Source organism: Mycotypha africana (genome assembly GCF_025528875.1).
Source record: "Mycotypha africana strain NRRL 2978 chromosome Unknown BDF20scaffold_3, whole genome shotgun sequence".
In the NCBI taxonomy this organism is placed as follows: domain Eukaryota; kingdom Fungi; phylum Mucoromycota; class Mucoromycetes; order Mucorales; family Mycotyphaceae; genus Mycotypha; species Mycotypha africana.
In genome coordinates, this window is record NW_026515727.1 from 728,525 (window position 1) to 755,845 (window position 27,321).

The 27,321-nt window shown below is 37.7% G+C and overlaps 10 protein-coding genes across 10 annotated transcripts; 6 read left to right on the plus strand and 4 right to left on the minus strand.

The window, feature by feature from the left end:
• Positions 1-260: 260 nt before the first annotated feature.
• Positions 261-1,988, minus strand: BDF20DRAFT_911320 (PXA domain-containing protein; the record flags this gene model as incomplete). Its single annotated transcript, XM_053083806.1, has 4 exons — positions 261-436; positions 518-1,289; positions 1,369-1,743; positions 1,818-1,988. 4 exons carry the CDS (start codon positions 1,986-1,988, stop codon positions 261-263), a joined length of 1,494 nt encoding a protein of 497 aa, XP_052937981.1.
• Positions 1,989-2,618: 630 nt separating this feature from the next.
• BDF20DRAFT_858417 (mitochondrial carrier domain-containing protein) lies at positions 2,619-4,208 on the plus strand. Its single transcript, XM_053080408.1, has 5 exons — positions 2,619-2,889; positions 2,954-3,149; positions 3,236-3,309; positions 3,401-3,536; positions 3,632-4,208. The coding sequence occupies exons 1-5, from the start codon at positions 2,734-2,736 to the stop codon at positions 4,033-4,035; spliced, it is 966 nt and encodes a 321-aa protein (XP_052937982.1). The 5' UTR covers positions 2,619-2,733; the 3' UTR covers positions 4,036-4,208.
• A 453-nt stretch (positions 4,209-4,661) lies between these two features.
• On the plus strand, positions 4,662-8,057 carry BDF20DRAFT_858419 (uncharacterized protein). The gene has a single exon (XM_053080409.1). The coding sequence runs from the start codon at positions 4,754-4,756 to the stop codon at positions 7,763-7,765; it is 3,012 nt and encodes a 1,003-aa protein (XP_052937983.1). The 5' UTR covers positions 4,662-4,753; the 3' UTR covers positions 7,766-8,057.
• BDF20DRAFT_858427 (MRG-domain-containing protein) lies at positions 8,023-9,619 on the minus strand. Its single transcript, XM_053080410.1, has 6 exons — positions 9,363-9,619; positions 9,211-9,293; positions 8,687-9,109; positions 8,446-8,621; positions 8,280-8,364; positions 8,023-8,214 (listed from the first exon to the last, which is right to left on the minus strand). Exons 1-6 carry the CDS (start codon positions 9,477-9,479, stop codon positions 8,127-8,129), a joined length of 972 nt encoding a protein of 323 aa, XP_052937984.1. The 5' UTR covers positions 9,480-9,619; the 3' UTR covers positions 8,023-8,126.
• A 1,141-nt stretch (positions 9,620-10,760) lies between these two features.
• Positions 10,761-11,827, plus strand: BDF20DRAFT_905233 (ribosomal protein S28e; the record flags this gene model as incomplete). Its single annotated transcript, XM_053083134.1, has 2 exons — positions 10,761-10,763; positions 11,624-11,827. 2 exons carry the CDS (start codon positions 10,761-10,763, stop codon positions 11,825-11,827), a joined length of 207 nt encoding a protein of 68 aa, XP_052937985.1.
• Positions 11,828-12,365: 538 nt separating this feature from the next.
• BDF20DRAFT_858437 (Afadin and alpha-actinin-binding-domain-containing protein) lies at positions 12,366-14,426 on the minus strand. The gene is made up of 8 exons (XM_053080411.1): positions 14,243-14,426; positions 14,136-14,183; positions 13,916-14,072; positions 13,710-13,855; positions 13,536-13,641; positions 12,782-13,470; positions 12,448-12,723; positions 12,366-12,386 (listed from the first exon to the last, which is right to left on the minus strand). The coding sequence occupies exons 1-7, from the start codon at positions 14,278-14,280 to the stop codon at positions 12,561-12,563; spliced, it is 1,347 nt and encodes a 448-aa protein (XP_052937986.1). The 5' UTR covers positions 14,281-14,426; the 3' UTR covers positions 12,366-12,386; positions 12,448-12,560.
• A 48-nt stretch (positions 14,427-14,474) lies between these two features.
• BDF20DRAFT_858443 (uncharacterized protein) lies at positions 14,475-19,993 on the plus strand. Its single transcript, XM_053080412.1, has 10 exons — positions 14,475-14,513; positions 14,706-14,857; positions 14,938-15,163; positions 15,262-15,347; positions 15,415-15,696; positions 15,757-16,336; positions 16,413-17,319; positions 17,399-19,355; positions 19,431-19,548; positions 19,615-19,993. Exons 1-10 carry the CDS (start codon positions 14,504-14,506, stop codon positions 19,875-19,877), a joined length of 4,581 nt encoding a protein of 1,526 aa, XP_052937987.1. The 5' UTR covers positions 14,475-14,503; the 3' UTR covers positions 19,878-19,993.
• Positions 19,994-20,233: 240 nt separating this feature from the next.
• On the plus strand, positions 20,234-22,827 carry BDF20DRAFT_911327 (SPOC like C-terminal domain-containing protein; the record flags this gene model as incomplete). Its single annotated transcript, XM_053083807.1, has 9 exons — positions 20,234-20,314; positions 20,399-20,584; positions 20,688-21,068; positions 21,183-21,698; positions 21,768-22,014; positions 22,084-22,170; positions 22,248-22,351; positions 22,415-22,606; positions 22,678-22,827. 9 exons carry the CDS (start codon positions 20,234-20,236, stop codon positions 22,825-22,827), a joined length of 1,944 nt encoding a protein of 647 aa, XP_052937988.1.
• Positions 22,828-23,616: 789 nt separating this feature from the next.
• BDF20DRAFT_816883 (uncharacterized protein) lies at positions 23,617-24,108 on the plus strand (the record flags this gene model as incomplete). Its single annotated transcript, XM_053077202.1, has 1 exon — positions 23,617-24,108. The coding sequence occupies one exon, from the start codon at positions 23,617-23,619 to the stop codon at positions 24,106-24,108; it is 492 nt and encodes a 163-aa protein (XP_052937989.1).
• A 460-nt stretch (positions 24,109-24,568) lies between these two features.
• BDF20DRAFT_858501 (uncharacterized protein) lies at positions 24,569-26,244 on the minus strand. Its single transcript, XM_053080413.1, has 2 exons — positions 24,860-26,244; positions 24,569-24,787 (listed from the first exon to the last, which is right to left on the minus strand). The coding sequence occupies exon 1, from the start codon at positions 26,058-26,060 to the stop codon at positions 24,861-24,863; it is 1,200 nt and encodes a 399-aa protein (XP_052937990.1). The 5' UTR covers positions 26,061-26,244; the 3' UTR covers positions 24,569-24,787; position 24,860.
• Positions 26,245-27,321: the final 1,077 nt, after the last annotated feature.

Here is a 27,321-nt window from a genome sequence, read left to right on the forward strand (position 1 = left end):
GGCTAGGTGGTACAACAATTAAGTATAGCCACCCTATTGGCGTAATACCTCTTTCTTTGTAAAGCATAAACTCTATTGACACGCATTGAGCTATGGAAGTTGTTGTTTAGGTAAAATTCGTCTACGTAGGTAAACTGTTTGCAGTACTATGCGTTACAGAAAAAGGAAAATGTCATTACAGCCTAACATGATGGTCTCATAACGCAAAATATATCATATCCTGTTGCATAAATAGTTTGGGTCAATTGGACTGAGACATATCACACAAGTACATCGTTGGTCAATTCTGGAAAAATCTTTGACAAAATAAGATCAACGAGAAGGTATAACAAGTGCTTATTGATTTGCTTATATTGGAGTGCTTCTAGAGTGTGGTGCATATGGTTCTGTAACTCATTGAAATCATTCGTTTCAAATATGATGGTGAGGAGTTTAGCTGTAGAATCCAAAAAAAAAAGTTTGTTAGGCTTTTAACTTCTTTCATTGATGCTTTTCGTATGGTTTTGATTTCATATACCTGGTATCGATACTGTGAGAAGTCGTTCGGCTCTCACTCGCATCTGTTCTCGCTGAAGGGGAGTTGGTGCATCACTCTTCTGCATAAAACTCCCATTTGGCCACAGCAATTCCCTGCCCGCTCGCAAATAAAATACTATGTGATTTTCACTTAGAATATGCAGAATTGTTTGCTCCAAAAACTTGTCCAACAGCAAGCTGCCGCCAAAGACACGGACTAATGGCCAGATAAACATAGCCAGCATCTGCCATATCCAATGTATAGCTGGTCTATATTGTATATGAAAAGCAGTATACATAAACTCCATTGTTGGTTCACAAAGACCAGTTCTGCGAGTACGTTTTTCATGTCTGTTAACTTTCTGATATTGCTCTTGAGATTGAGTTACCAAACCCAAAATATATATCCAAAATGAACGTAGAGGGGCTAGAATCACCTGTAATGTAATGTAACGCAAAGAAAAGCTTCGTTTTGAAGCTACATCTTTACTGCGCTGCCCATCCAATAGATCAGTGCTGTCTTCCGATGATGGAGAAATACTGCTTTCATCATGCCGCTTTTTACGGTACTCTTCCTGCAAGCGTTGCATTTGTTCTGCTAGACTCTCTGTATATTCTTGCCTTTCTACTTCTACAGCCTTATTTTTGCTGCTCAGATTATTATTTCCAACTGATGGTGGCATCTGTCCTCTCGTGAAAGCACTGAAATATGTCTCTGCGAACTGTCCATCTGCCTCTAATTTATCTAGAGTTTGTTCATGGGACCCTAAAAGCTAAGGTATGAGTTTCTTAAGCTCCTGTTTGAAAATTTAATATTCACCCTCTCACGCCATATGGTTAGCCTGTGTTTACCTTACAAATAATTGTATGAATTGTGTACGGATCTGCTAATACTTCAATCATATTATACAGAACAAGATTTGAAATGATATCTCTTAAGAGTTGCCGTAGACAACTACTTTTATAATCCTTGGGTCGCAGTAAAATCCTCAGCATACTTTCAGTCAGTACTGCCAAGTATTGTCGTTCTTGACTACCACTGTTAGTCTTGCCGCTATAAGAAGATTGTAGAGCAAAATGTGGCTGTATACCGTGGAATAAGCTACTTAAACTATCAGAGCCACTACCATGATCCATGTGTAAACGTGTTTTTGCCAGTTGAAAGTCTTGAAAGTGCATCGTCAATAATTTTGGTATATCACATAATGTTAGCTCAGTCCAGTCAGTCTTTTTATTAGGGGAAGGTGTAAGATCAAATGTCAAGAGAAAAGGATAATAATGATATGGTTTGCCACTATTACCTCTTTGCACCTTTTCTCGCATTTTTGAGCTAAGACGATCAATATATCCAATATTTCGTTGGTTAGGTCGTCATCGGTTGTCATTAACTTGTACCAAGGATGTACGAAATCTCTAAGCAAAAGAGCGAAACAGGTATATAACTCAAAATCTAAGGCTGCCGAATCAGTCATAGCTTTTGGAGCTTTTGTACGCCGGGGATCTGACTTTGACAAAGTCAACAGTTGAGGGAAAAGGATTCGCAGATGAGCCGATGGCAGTGTAATGGCACTGCACATACTGATTACAAATTGTCAAGAAGAGATAGGGAGAAAATCTAATGACAGAGTTACTAGTTTGATATATTAAGTTGCACATGACAAGAATGCTTTGTGCTACATAAAAAAACACAGTAATATATTCGACTAGATCGTTCTAAAACATGCAGAGACCTCAGAATCGCCAAGTGCACATTATTCATATTATGATTAGCAAGAATGCAGTCTTTTTTATTAGTAGTGATTAGTGTTTATACCGCTTCCTTATTGTAAACAAATCATACATTACTTAGCACCCCACTATTTAAGAAATTAGAAAAATCTAATGATCAATACGAGCTTGAAAGGTTCATGATCGAATATATATATACTCATATCAAATGAACAATTTGGTGTTCTGTTCTTTTTGCATCGCTATCTAAAGGCAAAAAAAAAAAGCCTTACGTAGAAGAGTTGATTGCTTGAACTATGCATACCTTTACGCTAATGTTATGTCTGATAGACAATCCCTGCATATCTTAAGATGTGCCTCAGTCTTGGCGATCAGCACCACATGTTTATTCACTTATAAATAACGAAAAGGAACGATACCTCTCCTTTCTTTTTTTTTAATTTATCACATTTACTCAATACCTATATTTATTGAGAAGCTAGTATAGTCATGGCTCGTAATAACAACAACGGCAAAAAGACACCCTTACTCACTCATCTTGTTGCTGGTGGTGCTGCTGGTTTTATGGAGGCATGTACTTGCCATCCTCTCGACACCATCAAAGTCAGAATGCAGTTGTCAAAGTCAGGTTATAGAAACGCAAACGTACGTATAGTTCGGCTGAATAGTCTTACATTGAATGTATATCAACAATATCAATTTAAAATAGGGACAAAGACTTGGATTTCTTGGAGTGGGTGCTAGAATTGTTCGAAATGAATCATTCTGGGCATTGTATAAAGGTTTAGGTGCTGTTGTATCAGGTATTGTGCCTAAGATGGCTATTCGCTTCTCGTCTTTTGAGCTTTATAAGTCATGGATGGCTGATGACAAGGGCAATGTCAGTACCTCTGCCGTATTTTTTGGTGAGTTAATCTTTTTGGAGAAAATATATTGAACGATCAACAGGTTAAAGGAGGGACGACTAATAATATTGATTGTGTCCATGTAGCTGGCCTTGCTGCTGGTACAACAGAAGCTGTTCTGGTTGTTAGTCCTATGGATCTCATCAAAATCCGCTTGCAGGTAAAATTGAAAGAAAAAAGAGATACAGCTTTAACAGGTCATCAATCAAGTACATAAGTGGGACTTACTTATTTGTTTATTCATTTTTAAGGCTCAACGTCATTCCATGGCCGATCCTTTGGATATACCCAAATACCGTAACGCACCACATGCGGCTTATACCATCATAAAGGAGGAGGGGATCCGAGCATTGTATAAAGGTGTTACCTTAACTGCTCTCAGACAAGGTATTGCACTAAGCATAAAACGAGGGAATAACTACTGTGTACAACGAAAATAATATGCAGATAAGATTAACCTCAAGACTCATAAATAACATTAGCTACCAATCAGGCTGCGAACTTCACAGCATATCAAGAGATGAAGAAAGTGGCCAAAAGAATTCAAGATGTGCCTGAACTTCCTTCTTACCAGCACTTGATATTAGGAGGCGTGTCAGGTGCCATGGGCCCTCTTTCCAATGCTCCTATTGATACTATTAAGACCCGTATCCAAAAATCTTCTGCTCCAGGTAGTGGTTTGGAAAGATTCAAGGCTGTTACCACCGAAATTATGAGGAAGGAAGGATTTTTTGCTTTCTACAAAGGTTTAACTCCTCGTTTATTGAGAGTTGCGCCTGGTCAAGCCGTCACATTTATGGTTTATGAAAAAGTGAAGAGCCTTATTGACATGTTCAGAGAACGGGTGAAAGAAAATGAATTGACCACTAAACTAGCACCTAAATAGCTATGCTTCTTCTAGCCCCACCACAGGGAATTTTTGAACTTTTAAACGCCCAACACCTTACAATATTACGCAATAAAAAACCCTATTCTTCTGAACATTTCGAACTGCATTCTTGGAATAAATCACTGCGAAAAACAGTTTGCGATTAAAAGCAACACCGAGCAAAATGCCCCTGTTTTTTTATAATTGCTGTATGTAGTAAAAATGCTTATCATCTACATCGGTTTATCTATCATTAAGTCAAGCTTATTCCTCTTAACAAAGAAGGCCGGTCAGAACGGAGTCCTAGTAAAAGAACTGACTCTTATTGATGTAGTGAACACGTCATTTTTTACATCTATTTGGAAAAGGTTGAAAACACACTCCTGCCGAACAATGAAGGTGCTCTTCCTGTTTGCTCCCTGTAACGATATTGTGTTTTTCGTTACTTTGTCAAGTGCCCGTTTGATTTTTCATCCTATCAACCTTAAGCTTGCTTGTCTTCCATTGCGTTTTGCTGTCCTCAAGCAACTCGATGGAAGAAAAAGAGCAAATGTTTTACTTGCTTTAACGGAGATGATAATTTTTGTTGTCCTCCTCCTTTATCAATGGAAATTTCTCATAAAAATGACATACCCTTTAATTATAGTTTACTTTCGTTTTTGACTTTATCTGTTATAAACATTCCTTTCAAACAAAATACACCATAAATATTGATATATACATGCTATAGAAGGTTATGATATCTTTGTTAGGATTCATAGTCATTTATCTGATAGGTGGTATCACATTTGTACCTTTGTTGGCTATTGCTGGACTTATTTACTTGAAAGGCATCAGTACCTTTAAACGTTCAGCAGCAACCAAAGCCTCAGTACCAGAAGTTGAACCTATTACCCGTGTAAGAAACCCTGACGATGTTGTTGTGAAGAAAGGCTGGATACGTTTGACGAATCAATATCAGCCAAAAATGCCTGAAGTTCAAACCAGTAACAACAATGGCAGCAACGGCATCATCTCAGGCATTCAATCTTACGTGAGCGGCAATGGTGGAAATCAACCCAACAACAAGAAAGGAGTTATGTACGCTGTACTGAAACATCGTACTCTTTATTGTTATGAAACAGAGGACCAACAAGAGGTAGCTATGGTGTTGCCAATGCAAGAATACTCCGTATCATTATTTCCGATAGCAAAAGCAAAGCCCGAAGGGGAAGTTTATGGTAAAAGAGCAGTGATTCGTTTGACACCCAGAAAAATCACCACAACTGTTACAAATAACGAAAATAGAGAAAAAGATGATCAAGACCAAGATATCAATGAACCAACTACGGCGCCTGCCATCGTTGTTTTGCCCGAAGATGATATAACATGTCAGCCTGACCGTGTTTTGTACCTTACATGTACTCGTAATATTGATAAGGAAGATTGGTACTTTGGTTTATTGGAAGCCCAACACTTCAGTCAAGAGGCTACACCAGCGAGCCCAGATGAGTCTTCGTTTATCATGATGGATAGTACACACTTTGACCAATCTGCTATGGACGAATTAATAAGACAAGTGCAGTGTTCACCAAGTCATCGCGAAACAGCCTGGGTCAATGCTATCCTCGGACGCCTCTTTTTGGGAATGTACAAAACGGACCGCTTGAAGAATTTTGTTGAGCAAAAGATTAGAAAAAAAATTGATAAAACGAAAAGACCTACATTTTTAGATGAGATTAAAGTACGCGATGTGGATGTAGGGAAGTCGGTACCTTTCTTTACCAATCCTCGGTTGTTATCCCTTTCTCCTGAAGGTGAACTCATCGTCGAAACAAAGATGGAATATCAAGGTGGATTGACCATTGAAATTGAAACCGACTTTAATTGGTCTTACTCTTCCCTTATGAAACCTATCCGAATGAAGTTGGTCCTGGCTGTGAAATTGAAAAAAATGGTAGGAAGGTTAATGTTCAAGATAAAGGCACCTCCTACAAATCGTTATTGGATATCTTTTTTTGAAATGCCTGATATGGAATGGAAAATCCTTCCTGTGGTTGCTGATAAGCAGATCAAGTGGAATATTGTGACAAATACTATTGAGTCTCGAATTCGTGAAGTGATGGCAGAAACTTTTGTCTTGCCTAATATGGATGATACATCTTTCTGTCCCTCAGGAGGAAAAGGCGGTATTTTTGGCAAGTATGTAAAAGTGGAAGTCAGGCCACCCAAAAGCAATGGTGCCTTTGATGTCGCTAGTATCAACTCGGATAGACGTGGTTCAACAGTGTCGACTTCATCTACTCTTTCTGGCAGCTTAAGTCTTAAATCCACTCAAAATTATGATCCGATTACAAACGCTCCAACTGTTCCCATTGCTGGAGCTGAAAAAGTTCCTGCTGCTGCTGATGCTCTAAAGTTGAAGAATCGTCGCGCTGAATCCGTATTCGAACTTAACGACAATTCTAATAACAGCAGTATGAAAGGTTTGGTTGGTACTAAACCAATGGAAAGCTCACAGTCCTTGCCACAAATGCAAACTTCCGCTAAAAGAAAATCAATCATAGAAGATGGTCTACCTTTAAAGTCTGTGGAACAGACGTCGACGATGGATTCGAAGACATCAGGTACTTCTTCCAGTACTGGTGGCATATTATCAAACTTGAGAAAACGTATTACAAAGAATTCGGATAGTGATTCAGAAAGTGATGAAAGCGAACAATTAAGCAATACTAATACAGCTACTGACATATCACAAACAGCATCTACCAATACCAATCGTCATGCTTCAAACTCTTCTAACGGTACAGAAAATAAGAAGACTTCTTGGTTGCGAAAGGCAGAGAACTTTTTGTCGAATAGGAAATCGAATGACATTGAAGATATTGACAAACCTTTAAATGATGAAAAGAAAGAAATTTATGCTCAAAGACTCGCTGACATGAGAAAACGTGCTGAGGAAAAACGACAATCAGATCCTAGCAGATATTGTAGTAGTTACTCTATACCTCCTCCTCCTATCAATGATATTGGTAGCAGTACAAATGCTCATACAGAGTCAGCTCCTGCTTCAGCAGCAGCTGCAGAGCCTTTGCTTAATTATGCTCCACCACCTTCAAGTCAAAGTGTTAACGATAATTCGAATGTCATAAATGATATAGCTAAACAATACGATTCTTCGATCCCACCCAATGCTCCTGTTTTGCCACCCAGACATGATATGATGCCGATAAGCAACATTAACGATACTCATGAGTCTCAAGAACACCAATCGGCTACGATTAAGGGCGATATTCTGTCCAATTCTCCTATTGTCGCTGATCCTGAGGAGATTGGACTTGCAAAAGATACGCCGACCGATACTCATCTGAACAATGAAGTATTGTCCAAATCCATCAATCAACAACAACAACAACACCAAGTACCTGTAAAGCCTCAAAAACCCCCACATTTGGCTCGTACTTACAGCAATACACCCCCTCCTTTGCCAAAGACAGCGAGGCCCAAGATTTCTCCGCCATTAAACAGAGCAACCAAGCCAACTTTACCTCCTCCACCAAACAAACCTGCTCGTCTTGCAAACAATTCTCACCAAAACATTGACAAGAACTACTTGTGCGCTACTCAACAAGCACCTTCTGAACAGCCAGCATCAATAGTAACAACTCCCCCTCAATTACCACCAAGAAAAGATGGAACTTCTGAACCTAATGAAGATCCCGAAGTTGTATCTCTTTCACCTCCTAGTGCTCCACCTCGTAAGCATTAAACCATGTAGTAAATTTTGTTTACTCGTCATATCCCTGTAGTTAGTTCGTTTACCTTTTTCTTTTACTTTTGATTTTCAAGTATTGATTTTGTATGTTTTTCCATTTCCATTCACTGTTTTCTACCATCTATGCTTTTACTCTGCAAATAAAATTGTAATTATATTTCGTAAAGGTGTTTAATGTAAAAGTAAATAGTCATTATTTGACAAGAAGAGCTATATACAAGACATACTAAAAATACGTGTGAAAGGATATCTTTTTTTTTTTTTTTTTTTTTTTTTTTTTTGTTTTACAACAGTAAGCATAATCGATCATAAAACGCGTGAGTAATTTTTGAAGTCGATTGCTGTTGCATTCAGTTTAAGTATTGCCAGATACAGCAACATAATTCGGTGGTGCATTCTCATATTCTTGTAGAAATAATACTTTCTGCTGCTTTTGCATGAAGCTAGTTCAAGGGAAATTAGAGTGCTTTAACGGACAATTTATCGAACCTTTGTGGAACAAACTTACCGAAGTATATCCACCAAGTAATCCGTCAAAGCTTGAATGGCATCTCCATCCATACTCGTATGTGCAACCAATTCTGGTAATTGAACTTATGTAGAGAGGTAAGTATTATACGCACTTGTGAAGAATATTCCTTGCTGGTAGTATGAGGTGATGAATTAATCCTTACCAAACAAACGCAGTAAATGCTCTGCACCGTAAATATCCGTTAGATCCTTATCAGGGAACTGCCTTTTGATATCAGCATATTGATGGCGTTCAAATCGGTATAACAAAATAGACCCTAATGCCTTGTTAAAATAGACACTAATGCCATGCAAAACTTCATCCAATAATTCCTCATTCCTACAATTCAAATACTGTAAAGCCCATGTTCTATTATTGTGGATCTCGTAGTACTGTAATCTTACAAGTCTCTATTGCCCTTTCTTTCTTTCTTAAATTTCTTGTATCTTGCTAATAAATCATTGATCGTGATAGTCCTTGGTAATGTTACCAGTTGTTGGTTTTTCGTAACATTTTCCCAGTCATCCACCAATTGTCCTTTCAACGTGTCGGGTATATCCAATCGTATTTCGGGTTTATTCAAGTAATCTGTTTCCTTCTCTGCTTTCGCATCTCTTCGACGTTTACCCAAACTACTATTATTAGCATTGCTTTCAACAGAGGTTGTTGTATTATCCTCAACATGATCATTACTGGAAGTATTGGCACCAGGTTTTTGGGTCTTTGGTGATTGTTTAGTACGGTATAATGCTTTCAATCTTAACTGCATCTTTATATTCTCCTCAGACCACCTTAACAATCTACTTTCTGGCACCCATTCATCCCAACTAAAGATGATAATGCATATTTTCTGTTTATAACTATATCCCAGATTTTCCAAGAATTTATAGTAGAGCAATAGTAATTACTTCTGCGAACAGTACAATACCTTCTTTTCCAGCCTTTATAATGCACATAGTAATAAGGTCCTGTCATCTCAGGATCTTCATCCATCCAATCTCTATCCAAAATCTTTCGTGAAAAAAATATCATAATTTAGTATGTCAACTTTTTTTGCGGTTTATGCGTATTCAGCTTTACTTTAGCTTCATAAATTAATGGACCATGATAACATAACACTTTTTCATTGACTTCGTAGGATAACTTCTTATCATTATCATCGGATATTGTGATGATATCTGTGTCTACTGAAATCATAGTTGTCGGTATTATGGTTATGTGTCAAAATTAACAGAGGGAAATAAAAAAGGATTGGAGAAAGAAGTGTAGGCAATTCGAAACAATTCGTGACTTGAGAATCAAACCGGCATTTCAACTGTAGACTTCACGCGAGCATAGACACTTTTGCTTTCGAATAAGGGGTTTACATAAAATCGAAGCACAGTCTCCCATACAAACAAAAAAAAAAAAAAGAAAAAAAAAACTCTACTATTGTTATGTGATTTGAATCGATTCTTCTTGTTATAACAAGCATTTATTTTGTGAATTAGCAAACAAATCAAAAAAGGTTTACTTTTTGCTTGCCGAATACTTTGTACCCTTATACTAGAGTTAAAAAAGCGTGTTCTCGATTATCAATGCCAGTTGGAACGTCAATGGTCCTTTTAATTCTTAACGATACCGAGAAAGTCATGTAATCCCAGCAACTATTTTTGATTTCATGCCTCTATTCGAAGTTACCAAGCTAAAATAGCGAGTATGATTTTAACAATTTACTTTCAAGTGGATCAGCAATATGGCTTCGAAAACTCTAGCAAACACTGGTACAAACCCCTCCAACCTTCATCTGTGTAAAAACAAAGCTGACTTGCGTAAAAAACTTATCAATATCAGGCAAAAAAAATTGTATTATTGCTAGCCACATTTCAGAACAAGTAGACAGAAGCGTGTAGAGTAAAATATACGGACGATATAATGCAAATTTAGAAGGAATACAGAATTAAAACTCAAATAACTGCTCGCCACGCACTCTCTATCTAAAACAATACAACCGTGTTGAAAACATTTTTAAATGCTATATTCGGTTCCACATAGGGTTGAATTTAGAGCAATTAACGGGCTCTGCTATCGCATTAAGCTGCTGTAGGATGATATTTCTGACAATGCTATTGTAATCTTGGGATCTTTTGTCTGTGATTTGCTGCACCCTTTTTTTTGTAGACTTAAAATGGAGGCTTTTTCAAAGAAGAAATAGCTGTGAAATCAGGTAGAACTTGAAAGTGCTTCGTATTAGAACGCTTGCGCGGCAACAATACATCGTGTTCGAGTGATTTTGGCGTGGATAAAATATTCAGAAAGGAAGGGGGCGACTTATGGAAAACAGTATTGAGTATTGTTATGGATGGAAGGAAAATACTTATATAAATGAAAGGTTAAGGCAAAAGTCAGTGATTTTATATCAAAAATATATGATAATTACATGGCAGTTGTCTTCAACGTACTTTCTCATGAATTGTAATAAGTCAGTTTTAGGACTTCATGGTGAGTTCTAGGAGCACAAACAACATAGTAATTGTGACCCACTTTAAATGTATAACACATATTTTATCCAACAAACACTTCGAATTCAATTAGCCATGAAGTAATACTCAGCAGACTGCTCTAAGATACCAAATCCCTTTATTTTAACATTATTTTGAGGATATCAATTGCTCAAAAAATTAACAATGCGAGTCCTGCCATATTCACACCGTCATTAGCGCGGCATTCAAGGTCAAAAGCTTTAAAAATTGATATTATGTAATAAAATCTTTGTTTAAACGTAATTGCAAATCAGAACGGAAAAGCAGGTGCACTCAGTACGAGCTCATAATATATTAATGGTTTTCTGCAGTAGTTTTACAGTCTATGCCTTTTTCTCAAATCTTTTATTGCCATATATCCAATATAATTCTTTGTCTGTTTGATAGTCAAAACCAAAAAAAAAAAAAACCAAAAAACGGAAAGCAATAAAAGTATGCCGGACCGGTAAATGCCGGACTATTAAATCTGTTCAAGTGAGCACTTCCAAAGGCTGGGATCTCACTCAGCCAAAAAGCAAGCTGCAATATGCAGTGCATATAATCTTCCCTTCTTATTTGAATAATAGACAATGGTAAGGACCATTGATCCATTAGAGGACAACAAAGTATCAAGGAAAATTGCTCGCTATACTGTCAATCGAATGGATACTTGTTGGAAAATAGATGGATGCTAAGTGGAACAGTCGATGCTTAATACAGCAATTATCATTTGGACACATTTCGGCACTTAGTTCTTTTGATAACTTCCTCTAATGGACTTTCTTTGCTTCATTACAAAGAATACAGCATTCTAAATTGAAATATTAATTTGCCTCTTAGGATTCTTCAAAGACCCCCGTCAAGCTCGCTAGAGTTACTAAGGTTCTTGGCCGTACTGGTTCTCGTGGTGGTGTCACTCAAGTCCGTGTTGAATTCATGGACGATACCAACCGTTCCATCATCCGTAATGTTAAGGGTCCCGTTCGTGAAAACGACATTCTTTGTCTCTTGGAATCTGAACGTGAAGCTCGTCGTCTCCGTTAAAGCATTGATTAGTTCTACCCAGCAGCAAAAGATCAATCTATTAACATTAAGAAATTCGATAAAGCACTTATTATACACACCTCATTATTCAGACTGACGAGAATTTCTGGATTTAATCAATAAACATCAGAAAACACTCAACGACGAGTAACGAGAAGTGGAATCTGTTTTTTCGAGCTCCATTCACAATTGTTTTTGTCCCATGATTATTGTGTCAGTAGATACGACGCTTGAAGTGTTGGTTTCAGATGAATGAAAGGCTTTATAAACTGTAATTGATAGTATGGGCAGTAAAAGCATGGAAGGCATTAATGATAAAATACTTAAATATGGTATTATGTATTAGTGATTAGAAGGAGTGCCGAGGAAAGATCGCATTCGTTTCCGTGTCCTTCCCGCGCTCAAATCAGCAATGGCGACCGATCTTCTAGCTATTGCAGACGTACTTGCTGACGGCTGATGAGGATAGTCAGTGGGGGTAAATAGCTTCTTAGCCTTTGTAGGGATGCTTGCTGATGGCTGAGTAGAATCAGATGGTTGTGTTGGTGTTGAATGACTACTACTTTATGAGTATCGTATCAGTTTGCCTGAATCAGAAGAGCAATCAAATATAATGTTACCTTTTATTTGCGTTCAAATCGGTCAATATTTCATTCATTTGAAGCTCTCTTTTCATTTCTTCAAAGGCCCATCGTTCAGCCTAAAACTTTTGTTAGATTTCATCAAAACGCACCTAATATAAATTTTTTGTCTTTTTTACCTCTAACTTATCTCTTTCCAGTGCTAATTTCAAGGCTGCTTCTGTTATTTTTTGCTGACTTTTTTTCGATTGCTTCAAAATTTGCGCATGTTTGAACTCTATTGTTGGATCCAAATCGATTATAGAATCTTCCGAGCTATACAAAAAGTAATTGTTAGACTATAATACTAAGGTCGTATTTGCGTGAGACTCACTCTGATTGCTCATTAGTGTTCCAGCCAGGATGTACTGCTGTTGAACAAAGATTATCAAAGAACCCTCCCTGCTCAAACTTCCTGTATATCTTTATTTTCTCTTCGTAGTCCACATTTGTTCTGTCCAAAGTTTCTAATAGATCCTGGACTGTTTGTTCTAAAATTTTTATTTGATCCAACTTGTCCTTCATATCTTCATCAGTATAGATTGTAGGCCTTTGTTGTAAGTGAAGTTGCCATTCTTCTTTCAATCTTCCCAGCAAATCATGTATCATTTTGACTGCTTCCTGGCCACCACAATCCATAGGTAGACGAAATTTTACTGTTTCTTCATACACATTTTTAAGCGGTTCATGACTTTTCGTTAACTGTCTGTTCTCGATTTTGCTATTACTTGTTTCTATTTGTTGTTCTAAAAACCGTCGTAATTCTGTATAGAATTCTATTAAAGCATTTCTTAATTCGAGAGCTTCTTGTCGGACATCTGCTTCTCGTCGGGTCAATTCATTGGATAACTGGGTATAAGTTTCGTGTAATTGTTGAACGTGATCATGCTGATCATTTTCTGCCTCAAAATTGATTTGATTGACGTGTAGATAAGCAACATTCACTTTATAGTGATCATGCATCAACTTTAATAATCGTTCTTGAGTTTTGCTAAATTCTTGCTCGTGTCTCCGTGTTTCATGCTATTGATTTAAAACCGAAATAAGTTCATTTGATCAATATAGGTGCAGTTAGTAGATATATTCACCTCAAATTGTGTCCTTAAATATTGTATATTATGTTTAATTCTCGTCACTTCCTCTTTAGATCTGATTATCTCTGTGTTCTGTTTTTTGACAGTTGCTTCAGATGCACTATAATACAATATCGTTATTTTGTGAGATTAAGCTACTTCAAATATGATTTTATGTTTTTATTTTACTATAATTTTGCTTCTAACTCTTTTTCACGGTTTTGCTTTGATTTCAAATCACGTTCACAGCTTGCTAGCTTTTGTTCAATTTCTTGCTGCTGCTTCTTCATTTCATTTATCATTCTTCGATACTCTTGTTTTTCTTGGTCATCTTTCTTTGGTAAAAAGAGGCATGAGAAAGTAGCGCAATCATAAAGTTGAATATAAACGCTTACTTTTTTGTCGTTCATTAAGCTATATATGCAGTTGACAATTTTACATTTATGCTTGATGTCATCGGAATCAAATATTAGTGGCACTGGGTATCCATAGCTTGTAAGTAAAGTATTTAAATAATTTGCAGAGGCATCGAAGGAGTCATTTGTGCAAAATCTATATATGCCAAGAGTCAGTTTCGTAACTAACACAATTATCACACGTTTAAATGAGATCTACTCCTCAATTTTTGTTGTTGATTCGTCGACTATAAATTCAGGTATTGTACTTTTGGCATAATCAGTCAATCGAGTACAAACAATTCAACCGTAAAGGCGGATTCTTACTCAATATCGGTTAGGTCTGAAAGATTAAAATTTGCCATGCTTAGATGTGTATCTGTAGATGCTTATTCACATGTATGAACAAGGTAAAAAGAAAAAAAAAAATTGAGGGGAAGAAAAGCGCGTCCTATCATTGCAAAATTCAAAGTTCTCCATTCATTTTAAGATAAGCGGAGTGTATTTGAACAAAACCGTGTTTGAACGTTTTCGAACTCGACATCAACTTCTTTTTGCTCCTTAATCTAACACTGTCCGATCATCGACATGGAGCAAGGTATTTTACGTTTCACTTACTATATTCGCTATATTTTGCTGTTTATGTGTATTAATTTTTTCCTATTGGTTTTGATCATTGAATGCATATATTTCTACGAAAGAGGTAACTATGACAGCATTTACCATCTTTTCTTTTGCTGGAAATTGTCTGGATTTGGAAGAAGTATTTTACTCAACTGGTCTTCACATTAGCTGTACTACCTAATTGCTCAGTTCCTTGCAGCAAGTCCTTGTAAAAAGGCAGCTCAAGCTTTGAAGGAAGAACTCGATGAAAATCGAAGCTTGTTACCTCATACTGTCAACTACGACGGGAATCCAGTCCCTTTAACATTAGAGCGACTTGTAAGATTCGTAAATCTATTTCATGGCGAAAGCAGTGAAAAGTTAATCTCATTGAAAAGCTTTTACATTCGATATTGTAGTCCTGTGATTACCCTCACATCTCTAACAACTATTTACTATCACTGCTGAAAAACTTTCTGCATCATTTTAAAGAAACTGGTGATCCTTCTATATTAAGAGTGAGCGCTTTACGACATGGTGATAGTTCCCTTTTGACAATGCTTTCAGCATTTATACCAACAAAAGATTTGGAAACCTCCAACTATCTGATTATGTCAGCAAAACAGCTCAATAAATTGCCAATACGTAAAATAGCAGAATAATACGGCCCACTTACGGATTGATAGGACAATTGTTAACTGTACTCTTCAATTTTTTTTTATTTTTTTTTTGGGTCTGTTTAGACCGTTTATTAATTGCACGAGATATGGGTGCAAAGGTATTCAAGAAAAATGAGATGCCAACTTCCTTGTCAAAATTCTACAGAGAAGTAAATAATTATCAGTAATTCGAGAAGAAGAGCAACGAACAACCAATTGATACATCATTTAAATTAGCGTGTTACTATATCAGGCCACCGCAATCCAGTGTATTCAGTGGCATTCGATCATACCAATCGGCGATTATTTACCGGTAGTGATGATTTCTTAGTAAAAGTCTGGTGTGTTAGGACGGGACAACTTATCCACACCATGCGCGGTCACCAAAATGTCATAACAGACATTGCTATTAATCAAGAAAATACACTTATTGCCACTGCCTCTAGTGATGGTTGCGTGAGAGTCTGGACTATGGAAGAATACAAACCTATTATATGTTTGAGACCGAATACCACTGCTGTAAATGTCTATCTAATGCATCGCAATATGCAATTGTACTTATATAGTTTTATCTTATAGATTAAGCCGTTCACCACTGTGAAATTTTCGCCCTCACCCAGAGCAGACACACGATATTTGATGGCAACCAATGAAGATGGTTTTGTTCGATTGTGGCGTTGGAATCGTGATACATTGCAATTTTACGACATTGCGAACCCTATCACATTTAGTTGTCGATTCAGAGCTAAAGATAGGTTAAGATGCTCATCTTTCAATTATACTGGTACAAAATTCACAGTAGCAGGAGATGATGGTTTTGTCTATGTCTTTTCTACAATCCCTATACAAACTACGCATGAAGGTTCAACGACAACCAGTAGCAGTGGAAATAATAGCCATACAGCCGGGGATTATGGCAGTAGTCAAGAGAGACCAGGTCGAGGAAGGCGACGATTTGCTAATGCTCTCTTTCCTGATAAGCATACAAATTGGCAATCTCAAGCGATAATACCCATTGGTACTTTAGAGGGGCATATGGGGAGTGTAACAGATTTAGCATACAGTCATGATGGTCAACGTATTTTAAGCGGTTGTCAAGATGGAACTGCGCGTATTTGGACGTTTGACACCAAAAAGAAGAAGTGGCATTCCATAGTTTGTAAATTTTCAATTTTTTATTGTACGTGTGTACGCAATTGATGTATATAACTTTTTTTTTTTTTTTTTTTTTACAGTGGATTTGACCATGCCTATAGCTGATGCAACACCTATTGTAAAGCCTTCACTGGAAAATCTAGAAAGAACTAGCAATTCAACCACTGCATCCTCTGATGTTGTAGAGCAAAATTCAGTTGAAAGTGAGGAATTTGGAACATTAATACCGCCTATGGAAGACGAGAATGCAACAATGCAAATGGATATTGATACAGAGGCAGTGCCAATAGAAAGAACCGGCACACCGCAACTGCAGCAACAGCAATCACTACAACCAGCAGGATCTACCAACGTTGATCCACCCAAAGTGTCCATGATTGCTTGGAGCGCCAATGACCGTTGGTGTCTTGTTGCGTCCACTCAAGGCGAAATACGCGTCTATGATGCCTCCAGTGGAGCTCTTGCATGTGTTTTAAATGGTCATGCTGGTGAAATTTATGCTCTTGACACACATCCTCAAGATTCTAGTACTGTATTATCAGCCGGCTATGATGGCAATGTTATTTTGTGGGATATTTCACATAAATTGATTATCCATCGTACCCAACATTTTGGTCGAACATTTACCGATTGTAAATTTTCCAAAGATGGTATGAAGTATGCCATTACCGATGAAGAGGGCCATTGCACACTCTTTGGCATAGGAGGATTGGAGAAAGATTATGAGTTAGTCAGAGGATGGGAACGCGGCCAATATTTCATCTCCGATTATCAAGCGTTGAGGTATTATCCGGATGGCTCTTTTATTGACGAGGCGACACAACAACCACCCTATCTATTGCCGCCCTCACCAATTATTGACTTGCAAGGGGTAGCTTATCCAAATCAGAAAAAATTAGGTTACGGTCGCAATATTCCAGTGACTTCAGAGACATTTGATATCGAAGATATGAAACGAGCAGCATGTTATATTCATGAAGAAGAGGAGTAATGTTTTTTGAGCCTTTAATGCGAGCCTACAAATTCAAAAACTAATTCGGCTTCATTTTTGTTTGTTAACCCATAGAATGCGTAAGGTAAAGCTCATCGTTTTACCTGCTTTAGATCGTGCTACAGTCGCCAAAAAAAGACGTGAATTTGTCCGATTTGAAGACGACGAAGAAGATAATATGAACGCTGCTGCTATTGCTCAATTACAGTTCCAACCTCCGCTATTCTCTACCTTATTACCTGATGATTCAGCGGATGAAGACTATCAGGATGACGATGATAATGGCAATGATGCTAATGGCAGTGGTGACAGTGAAGAGGAAGTAGAGGAGGCCGATGACTTCATCACACACGATGACATCGTTGCCGTTGGTAGTAGCGATGAGGCTAACGAAGAAGAAGGCATTATGACACGTAGTAGGGCTGTGCATATAACTAGAAATAGCGGATCAGCAACGACTCGTTACACACGTCGTACAACGTCTGTGAGAGGATCAGGCAGACGCGGAGGCAGAGGAGGTAGAGGGAATAGACTTGGTCGTTCTAGGGGAGGAACAAACACCACTCGTAGTTCTCGTAAGCGAACGAGGGACGACAATGACGATGATATTGATGACGAGCCTATACGTGCTAGACCGCGACGAACGGCCGCAGCAAAACCTTCTTACGTTGAAAGTAATACCGAATCCGAATCTGAAGATAGAAGTAGTAGTGAAGATACAGAGGGCGAAGAATTTGTAGATGTAGAAAATGAATCGCCAGAACAAGCAGATTATCTTCGCAATAATGAAGCAGGACCGGGCCCTTCCACCTTCAGCCATATGATGACCCGTCAACAAGAACAACAACATCAATCTTATACAAATATTGTTGATGAGCAGCCACAACAAGAGGATCGTAAAGGAAAAAGAAAATTGCGTTCAGCTGCTTCATTCGAAGACGAAATGGATACCCAATCATTTCAATCGGTGAATGGAGTTTCTTATAGTCAATCATCAACAACACCCTCGAATACAGCACTAACAGGACGAGCGACGAGAAGTCGTACACAACAACAGTCTGAATCTCTTAAAATCACCATACCAAAACCTACCATTACAACAGTATCTCATGGTACTGCATCTGCGAAATCTAAACGTCTTCAAAAACAACGAGATGGACCCCGTGAGCTAACTGAAGACGAAATAAAGGAGCATGAGCCTATTCCTTGGATCACCTGTACTGAATGCCGCCTATCTAAGTACCTTCCACAAGTAGGAGATATTGTCGTCATTCTTACCGAGGGTCACAAACAATACTTGAAAAAGTCTCGAATGAAGCATATATTTGACGAAAAGCATGGCATTATCGATAAGCACGAGCCTGTCTTGTTTGGTAGTATTTCTCATATTTCTTGGCATGTGGGGCCTCCAGCATACTGTAAATTGAAAATATCCATGTTAACATTGAAGAACGTGCAACAAGTTCTCATGCAGCAAGAGGACCCTTTATGGACTCCCGATAAAGTGCACGGTGACCAAACCGTCGTATACACTGACGAAGATGGCAGCCCAGAATTCATTGTGCTTTGGGAACGCTTTCTTGCTTCTATGAATATTTTCATGACTTTGCGAGTAGGCCAGAAAGTCGATGCCATTTACGATGAAGGACATTATTATACTGGTACTGTTTCCAACTACAATCAAAATGGATTACAGTGGCAGAAAGCCAACCTCAGTAGCCCTTGGGCTTATTATCATATCATTTGGGATGATAACAGTTCCAAACCGGAAGATTTATGCCCGTGGGAAATCGTTCCTTCAGGGGAAGACTTTGCCACTCGCTACGGTGCGGTGGAACCAAGGTTGACACCTGAGCAAACACAAAGAGCTATCGATGTATTACAATGGTTAATGAGCGAGCCAGATTTCCAACTGTATGTGCATCAAGTGAACTTCTACGATTATCCACTTTATTTGTCTGTGATAGCTTATCCTATCTGTTTGGACATGGTTTTGGAAAGGGTTAATAATGGCTTCTACAGGACAGTTGATGTAAGAAATATCAATTATAAGCGCCTATATATCAATTAGTTCAAATTCAGCTTACATATATTTGTATTCATACAGGGCTTAATAGATGATGTGGAATTGATAAAAAAGAACGCTATGCGATATAATGCAGAGTCATCATTTGCTTATAAAAATTCAATCCGACTTGCCAATTTTTTCAAGACACGTATGCAAAGTAAGTATTAACATCATTTTAGAATATGTTGACTGCGGTGTTGACACTGTTAATTTTGCACTTTAGGGGTCAATATGCCATTGTCCGCTGTCAAGGGAGGCCATAGTCGTAAAAGAACTATCGTTGAAGAATCCGATGAGGAATATGACGCTGCACAAGCACCAAAATCGGAAACAGAAGAGGAGGTTGAAGACGAAGATCGCGTGGTAGTTAAAAGAACCGCATCCTCTTTCAAAAAGAAGAAAAAGAGAGGTCGTTACATCAGCGATAGTGATGACGAGGATGAATTTGTAGTTGAAGATGATGAAGAAGAGGAATATTACGAGTAATAGGTCCCAATAACAAATAATTTGTAAATAGTAAAACTTCAATTTTGAATACTCTGTATCGATTTGACATATAACCGCAAGCAATGTTAGCAGTTTATTTTCTTATAGACATCTGAAACTTTTGAAAATGTAAAAAGCAAGATTATACTGCTCTTAGTCAATACTTTCATTTGTCTCGTTTATGAGTTAGTATTTCGAATGTTATTGATGCACCCTCAGTCTTTCTGAAGTTCGCTTTCCATTGGTCACATCCAATGTATTGCATTAAAATGTGAAATTTAAATCCAAGTTCCTGTTCTGAGCCATCTGCTATTGTTAGTCCTTCTTAACAACTGCCCTCCCATCCACGCAATTACATGTCTCTTTCGCAGTATCCGTCTTCCAGTCAGTCTTTCTTGGATGGTGAAGATGATGAAGATCACACTACAAATAATATAGTAGTCATAAACAAATACAGCATTTCTGTCATTGATGAGCAAGATTCGGTTACTAAAAGCTCTCTTTCTTCTTTGGAACTCTAGCAAGAATACAACTTCAAAGAGTGCCATATTTATGCTATTGATTGCAGTCCTAGTATGTGGGAGCAGATTGAAGAAAACGATAATGAAGAACCCGTATTGTCAGCTCTCAAGTGTATTAGAGGAAAACTCCTGGATAGTTTATATTCACGACCCAATGATCAAATCGGCATTGTCTTATATGCTACTGTAAGTATCTTGATATTTCGAGTAGTCAATGAATACCGTTGTTTAATAGCTCTTTTTTGGTTGGTTTTTTTTTTTTTTTTTTTTTTGTTTTGAATTGTTTTAGGAAGAGCATTATAATGATGCGGGCAAAGAGCATATTTGCGTACTGCAATCGTTGGATATACCTGACCCGACGCGTCTAAAAGAGTTAGATACACTAATTGAAGATCCTTCCATGATACGCCAAAATTATGGATCTACAGATAAACTGTTTCCCATCAGTGATCTATTCTGGCTTTGTTCAGACATTATATCGAAGTCTCCTAAGCAATCCAGTAAACGAGTTATCATCATCACAGATAACGACAATCCAGCTGGTGACAATAACTTATATAATAAAGCGGCAATTCAAAGAGCTAGAGATCTGACCGACAATGGTGTCAATATGGTAGTGTTCGGGTTGGATAAGCCTGATATTAAGTTCGATAAAGTCAATTTCTATCAGGTAAGAGACTTTATTTTTTTGCTGCTGCAGCTGCAGCAAAAAAAAAAAAAAAAAAAAAAAAAAAAAAACAACGATGGTTTGAAATCGAAATGACGCTTATTTATTATTCATCAGCGGTTTTGTACTTTTGAGAACGATGAAAAAATTAATACGGACGATAATGATGAAAATAACATGCAAGACCCTAACATAGAGTTTCGCCTGTTGTCAGCAACAGGAAAAGTGAAAGATTTATTCAAGAAGTTGAGAACTATGCAAACCAAGCGGTCAGAGTTTAGGTTACCTTTTCAACTAGGCCCTAACTTGACTATTGGTGTGAGAGGATACAACATGATCATAAAACAAAAAATCGGTGCGCCTAAATATTTTTATTCCAGCGGTGAACAGTTAAAAGAAGCGAAAAGTTCTACCAGGTGGAAAAGAGAAGACACAGGTGACTATCTCTTACCGACTGATATTCAATTCAGCTATGAATACGGAGGCGAAGATATAGTGTTTTCCAGGGAGGAATTAGAACAGATAAAGACAGTAAAGCAGCCAGGCATTTATGTTTTGGGCTACAGAGATATAAGCGCTTTAAAGATGTATCACCAATTAACACATCCTTATTTTCTTTATCCTGATGAAACGGTAATGGAATGAACAACAATTTTTTCTATTTATTTATACTTATTTATTGTTGCTTTCAATCAAATCCAGCAATACACAGGCAGTAGAAAAGTATTCACTACGCTCTTGAAGTGTTTATCGAAAAAGAAAAAAATGGCCATATGTAACCTTACAAGAAGAGTCAATACTATGTCCCGTCTTGCTGCTCTCTTACCACAGATAGAGAGAATTGATAGTACAGGGAATGTCATTGATCCAGCTGGTTTCCAAGTCATCATTTTGCCTTTCGCCGACGAAATTCGTGCACTTCCGCCATATACTGTTTCTGGAGGGAAAGGTAAAGAAGATATGAGGCGTTTTCTATAATTGAACTCACCTATACACTAAAAACAATTGAATCCGGTAGTCTTTGAAGAGGCAGTCAGTGTCATCAAACCGGTTTTGAAAAGGTTAAGAATGAATAGCTTTGATCCAACAATATACCATAATCCTGGTAAGCCAAAAAGAATTACTCTTTCAGATCCTATTTTTATAGCTGAGCCAATTTTGCCTGTTCTGATATGTATATAGCTCTTCAAAGTCACAAGAATCTACTGCTTCGTACTGCACTCGAAACAGATAGTGTACCTCCTGTGAAAGATGACACCATACCCGATTACAAGCTCATCAATGAGGTATCATGAAATGCAAAGTTAATTGGTCACGAAAATAAACTAACCTTTTCGTTCTCTAATCAGGAGTGTGGTGAAGATATTGAAAGATTCAAGACACTTGTTGGGTTAGAAAATCTTAATGTAGATGCTATTGTGGAACAAAGCACTGCACGTAAACGTCAAGTAGCGAGAAGCACTTCTCCTACGGATGTTAAGCGTCCCAAGTTGAAAGAACGAACAATCCCAGAGCATTGGGAATATGGAACACTTGATCATGTAAGGGAAGATGGGAAATATACTATGTTACAATACTTACAAAACACAATGTTTTTATATCATTATTGTAGGTGGTCAATGCTGATTTAAAAGAATTTCTTACTTCCGTCGGTATTCATCCTAAAAAGTTAAAGAAAGAATTAGTAGCCCAAATTGACAGTTACTTCAGGACTAAAGTTGAGGGATCTTCTCAACCGCAGATGAAAGTAGAGAAAGAGTAGACCTTTTTATGGCAATCAATTCGTCGCAAGCATCTTGCAAAGATAAAAACTTATCCTTCTCTATTATGAACCCATATCATACAGTAGCAATAGTAAAAACTCGCTTCTCTATCCATCATTCCGTTACAACTCTCGAATGTACGTTGTAAATTGGTGGAACATTTGATCACGCAATTTGAATGAAAGCTTGAAGTTGCTGCACCGAAAGGCGGCAGATTAATTTTAGATCATTAGAACAAGAAAAATTTCAACATAATGATTTTTATACACTTTATTTCTCCTCTCTCCTACTACATGTACCTCATTTGGGTACTATTGATATGCTTACCCTTCAAGCTGATAGCAGCGTTCGAGCAGCATTGTATAGAACCTGCTAATTGCCAGTTTTATCCTATACATGGCTGTTATGCTACCGAAGCTGGCCTAACATGTCAGACTCGAAGTAAATTACCATCAAAATAACAATAAGTACTTCTACAAACGATTAAAAACAATTGACCAACTGAATTTTCATATGCAACAGATTACGCTGGTTTCGAAATGAGTATCGACCCCATTCATACATTTATATACACACCTTTAAGCAACTCCATGAATGACACAGGTTTGCCATGCCACACTATACCCGTTACCGACGAACTCATAAGTTATGTTGAGTATCGTGGCCCTCAAGTCATCGACATCGATGATCTGGATCTTATAGGCAATTGTACTACCATGTCTTATTGTGATAAAAAGACGCACACTTGTCAGCCTAAAATGCCTGTTGGTAGTCTTTGCAAGTACAATATGCAATGTTATTATGGAACTGATGGCTATCCAGGCCACTGTAGTAACGGAACATGTTCAGCCAGGGAAGATATTCCTCCGTACTATTATAATATGTCACCGCATTGGACTTTAGGCGATCAATGGAAGTCTGCTGTTGTAGCCCTTCTAGTAACTGGAAGTATAGCAATTGCTGCACTTATTGGACGAACTCAACTGAAGAAACTATACCATTTTATAAAGACAAAGATTGATGCGTACAGAGGCCGTATTGCAGCTAGGGATAATATAAGGAATAACCTGTTGCCTTACATATGGAGCGAGCAGTTGTGGAACGAACAACATGAACAACAGCAAAGATGGTGGAGTCAAGTGCCCGGAATGCATTGGGTTTATAATAAATTGAAGAGGAATCAAATTGAACAGCCCCAGTATCACCCACTGGATGACCGAGGAGATGTATCGCAAACAGTAGCTCTCACGGAAGAACCACCACCTTATAGGGAGGACTGATTAGCAACTTTTCACTTATACATATTCCTCTCTCTCAGCATTTCAACCAAGCATGTACTACTCGACCTTAATTTAATTTCATTTGTCCATCTAATTATCTGTATCCATTTTGTGTCCTTTTCTTTCCTCAACCATTCTGACCTATTTGTCTTGTAATTTTAGCAAACACAAGCACAACTCTTGATTTCAATTTTCCTACAGTTTCAACTACTCAAAATTTACGTAGATACCTTCTATTGAATGAAGAAAAACCATAATATACAAACTTATCACTCCACAGTAACCTGCAAAACAGATAATCTGAGTTGCTATCCAATTCACGCAATGAATCTGATATCAAGCTCACTATTACTTGAGAGAGTATAAGACAGAAAAAAGATAGTGTAAGGACTAAAAGAGGGTAGTGAATTAGTGTCGTCTTTTTAAGTTATTATTATTATTGGTGAAAAAGTTTAATGACCATCTACTTGATCTCTTTTGCTGTTGTGGAGATACTGAATGATCTTCTGTCAATGAACGCTGCGCCGTACTCGCAGGTGTTGAAGATAGTGAAATCTCCATTAATTTTTGTTGTGATGGTTCGTATCCTTGTGAAGAAGCAATTTGAAACCATTCCCTTGCCACTGCCAAATCTTTGGGAACACCCTCTCCATTTAAAAACCTGATGAATTAGGAAGAGGTTTGTTAGTAATTGCTATCAAAGCAACTATAAAATCTACCTTTGCAGCCATTAATCATACTAAGAGGAAAGCTTACATTTTCCCTAGCATATGTTGCGCGTAAGGGTATGGTATTTCTGAATGGCTTGCCGCATTTTGGTAGTACTCAAAGGCCTTATGATAATCTTGTTCTACATGCCATCCATTTCTATACAAGTCGCCCAGTTTTGCCTGACAAAAAGGTATATGCATAGCATACTTTTGTGTACAACACTCATACGCTTTCTTGTAGTCTTGAATTGCTATATAAGTAGATGCTTCCTCTTCTATCGCAACAACAAAACCTTGTTGTGCAGAAGCATGTAGCCACGAAAGAGCTTCTAGAGTATCGGTTTTGACCCCATTTTGTGTGCCTTTCAAGCAGAGATGACCCACAATGTATTGGCAATATCGGTCATTGAGCAAGGTTGCACCTTCTCTAGCGTATCGAAGTGCTTTCATATCATCGTCCTCCTTATTGCTATTATTCTCATAACTAATACAACTCTCTTCATTTTCATTCTCCATGAGTGAGGATGTGAATATGCCTTCAAAAAACCCATACGCTAAATCCACTACCGCTTGTGTTGATCCACATTCAAACGCCTTACGAAACCAATACATAGATTTTGAAGGTTGGTGCAGGGAGTATTCGTACCGATCTCCATATATCTTTCCTAATTCGCAACTTGCTGCAGCTATAATATTGCTTTTCGCTTCAGAGCCAGTAGTGGCAGCAACTTCCAAACAAGTTAGACCTTTTCCAACATCCTGGACGAAGCCAATACCTTTTGAATACAGAAGTCCCATCAAAAAGTATAAAGCTGGATCAACTACCATGCTGCTACTGTTACTCGCGCTTGTTGTTGTATGCTGTGTTAGATAATGGATCAAACTTAAGTCATTATTCGTAGTCAATGGAACTACGCACAGTTGAAGCGCATAAGATAACTGCTTATCAAACGCACTCCTTGACCATATATCAGCTTCTGTTTTATCTGCCTTTATGAGTGCAGTATCAGTTATTGCTTTAACATCATCGATTGCTGGGAAATAAAGTAGGCTGAGTTTTGTTTTGGCCTCTGTCTCTGAGTGTTTTATGGCTCTAAGGCGTAAAAAATTCAATGCCTGAATAACGAGATCGTTTGATGTTGACGCGGCTGATGAGCTTAATATACTAGCACAGTGATGAAGACGGAGTTCATCAGGTACATGTTCCATTTCTTCATAGAGACTTATTGTAGCAGACGGCATGGTAGTTAGTAGTAGTTAACAATGATAGTATGGTAAAAGCGGAGCCAAAAACGCTTATAATAGTGAGGATAGGCTAAAAAGAGATTAAATGAAATGAATGACTGCAAATAAAAAGAAGAAAATGGAAGTTGAGAAAAGCTAGATGAAAACTCAATGATAAAAATTGCAACATTCGAAGTGTTACAAAATGAACTTCATAAAAAAAGGGCAACACAGTCCTGAGGTCTCAGTCGAAGCCTATTTGCAGGTATACTCAGCCTCCTTGAGAAGAAATGGGATTTTCAAAAGTCCAATATACGAGGAAAAGGTGGTTTTTTGAGTTGAAGAACAGACAATGTATGATGAGTCTTGTACTCCTTTACTTTTGTTCATTGACACCAACTTTGTGTCTGTGTATGTCTGTGTTTTGGGATTCTTTCGATTCTTAATGATTGTAGATTGATGATAATGGATATAAGATAAGCAACTATTATTCTTTCTGTAAACACTATTCCTAAAACGCCTTCTTGTATTATGTACACACAGTTAACAACCGAAAGCTCTATCAACAAAGTAAACTTCGAACCCAGCAATATTACAGTAGTGTACAGGCGTGTGTCATCCAGTGCAGATCAAAAAACGAAGGCAAACGCCGTGCATACTTTTACTATGCCCAGCTATACAATTCTTAAAGGGTTTGAGCAATGCACATAGAGTGGCAATAATTAATGTTACTGTATGACATCTGAAGTCTACAGCTAGTTGGCATGGGAACATCTAACGAGAAAGGGCAGTTTTGTACTTGAATCATCACTTTTCGTCAAAATGGCCATCGCTACATTTATCTGGTATCTAATCTCAAGCAGTAACTAGCCAGCGCTCCTTGTAACAGCCATTTATTGAGGTGCATTGCTATATGATAATTCATCTTTGTGATACACCAATATGCTGGATAGCTATTTTCGCTCGACAATCTTGTCGTGTTCTAGCTCCTATCAACCTATAACCTGTACTTGCTTACAAAAGTTCCAAGTAACTATTTACATTCCTCAGAAGTTAATCAAATGGTGTTGGTTTTTGATGAAGCTCTTCGTTTATTTTTGCTCTATATTAAAGCAAATTGTCAATCGCTAACAGTTCCTTTGGAAAATACAAAGATATTGAGTTGCGTTGATCAACTGTGCTCGTCGACAATTGAACGTTTTTCAATGTTTCTATAACCATACAGAAAACTGTACTGAGTGTCTCCACTCATGCCAAACAATTTTTACATAACTGCGTA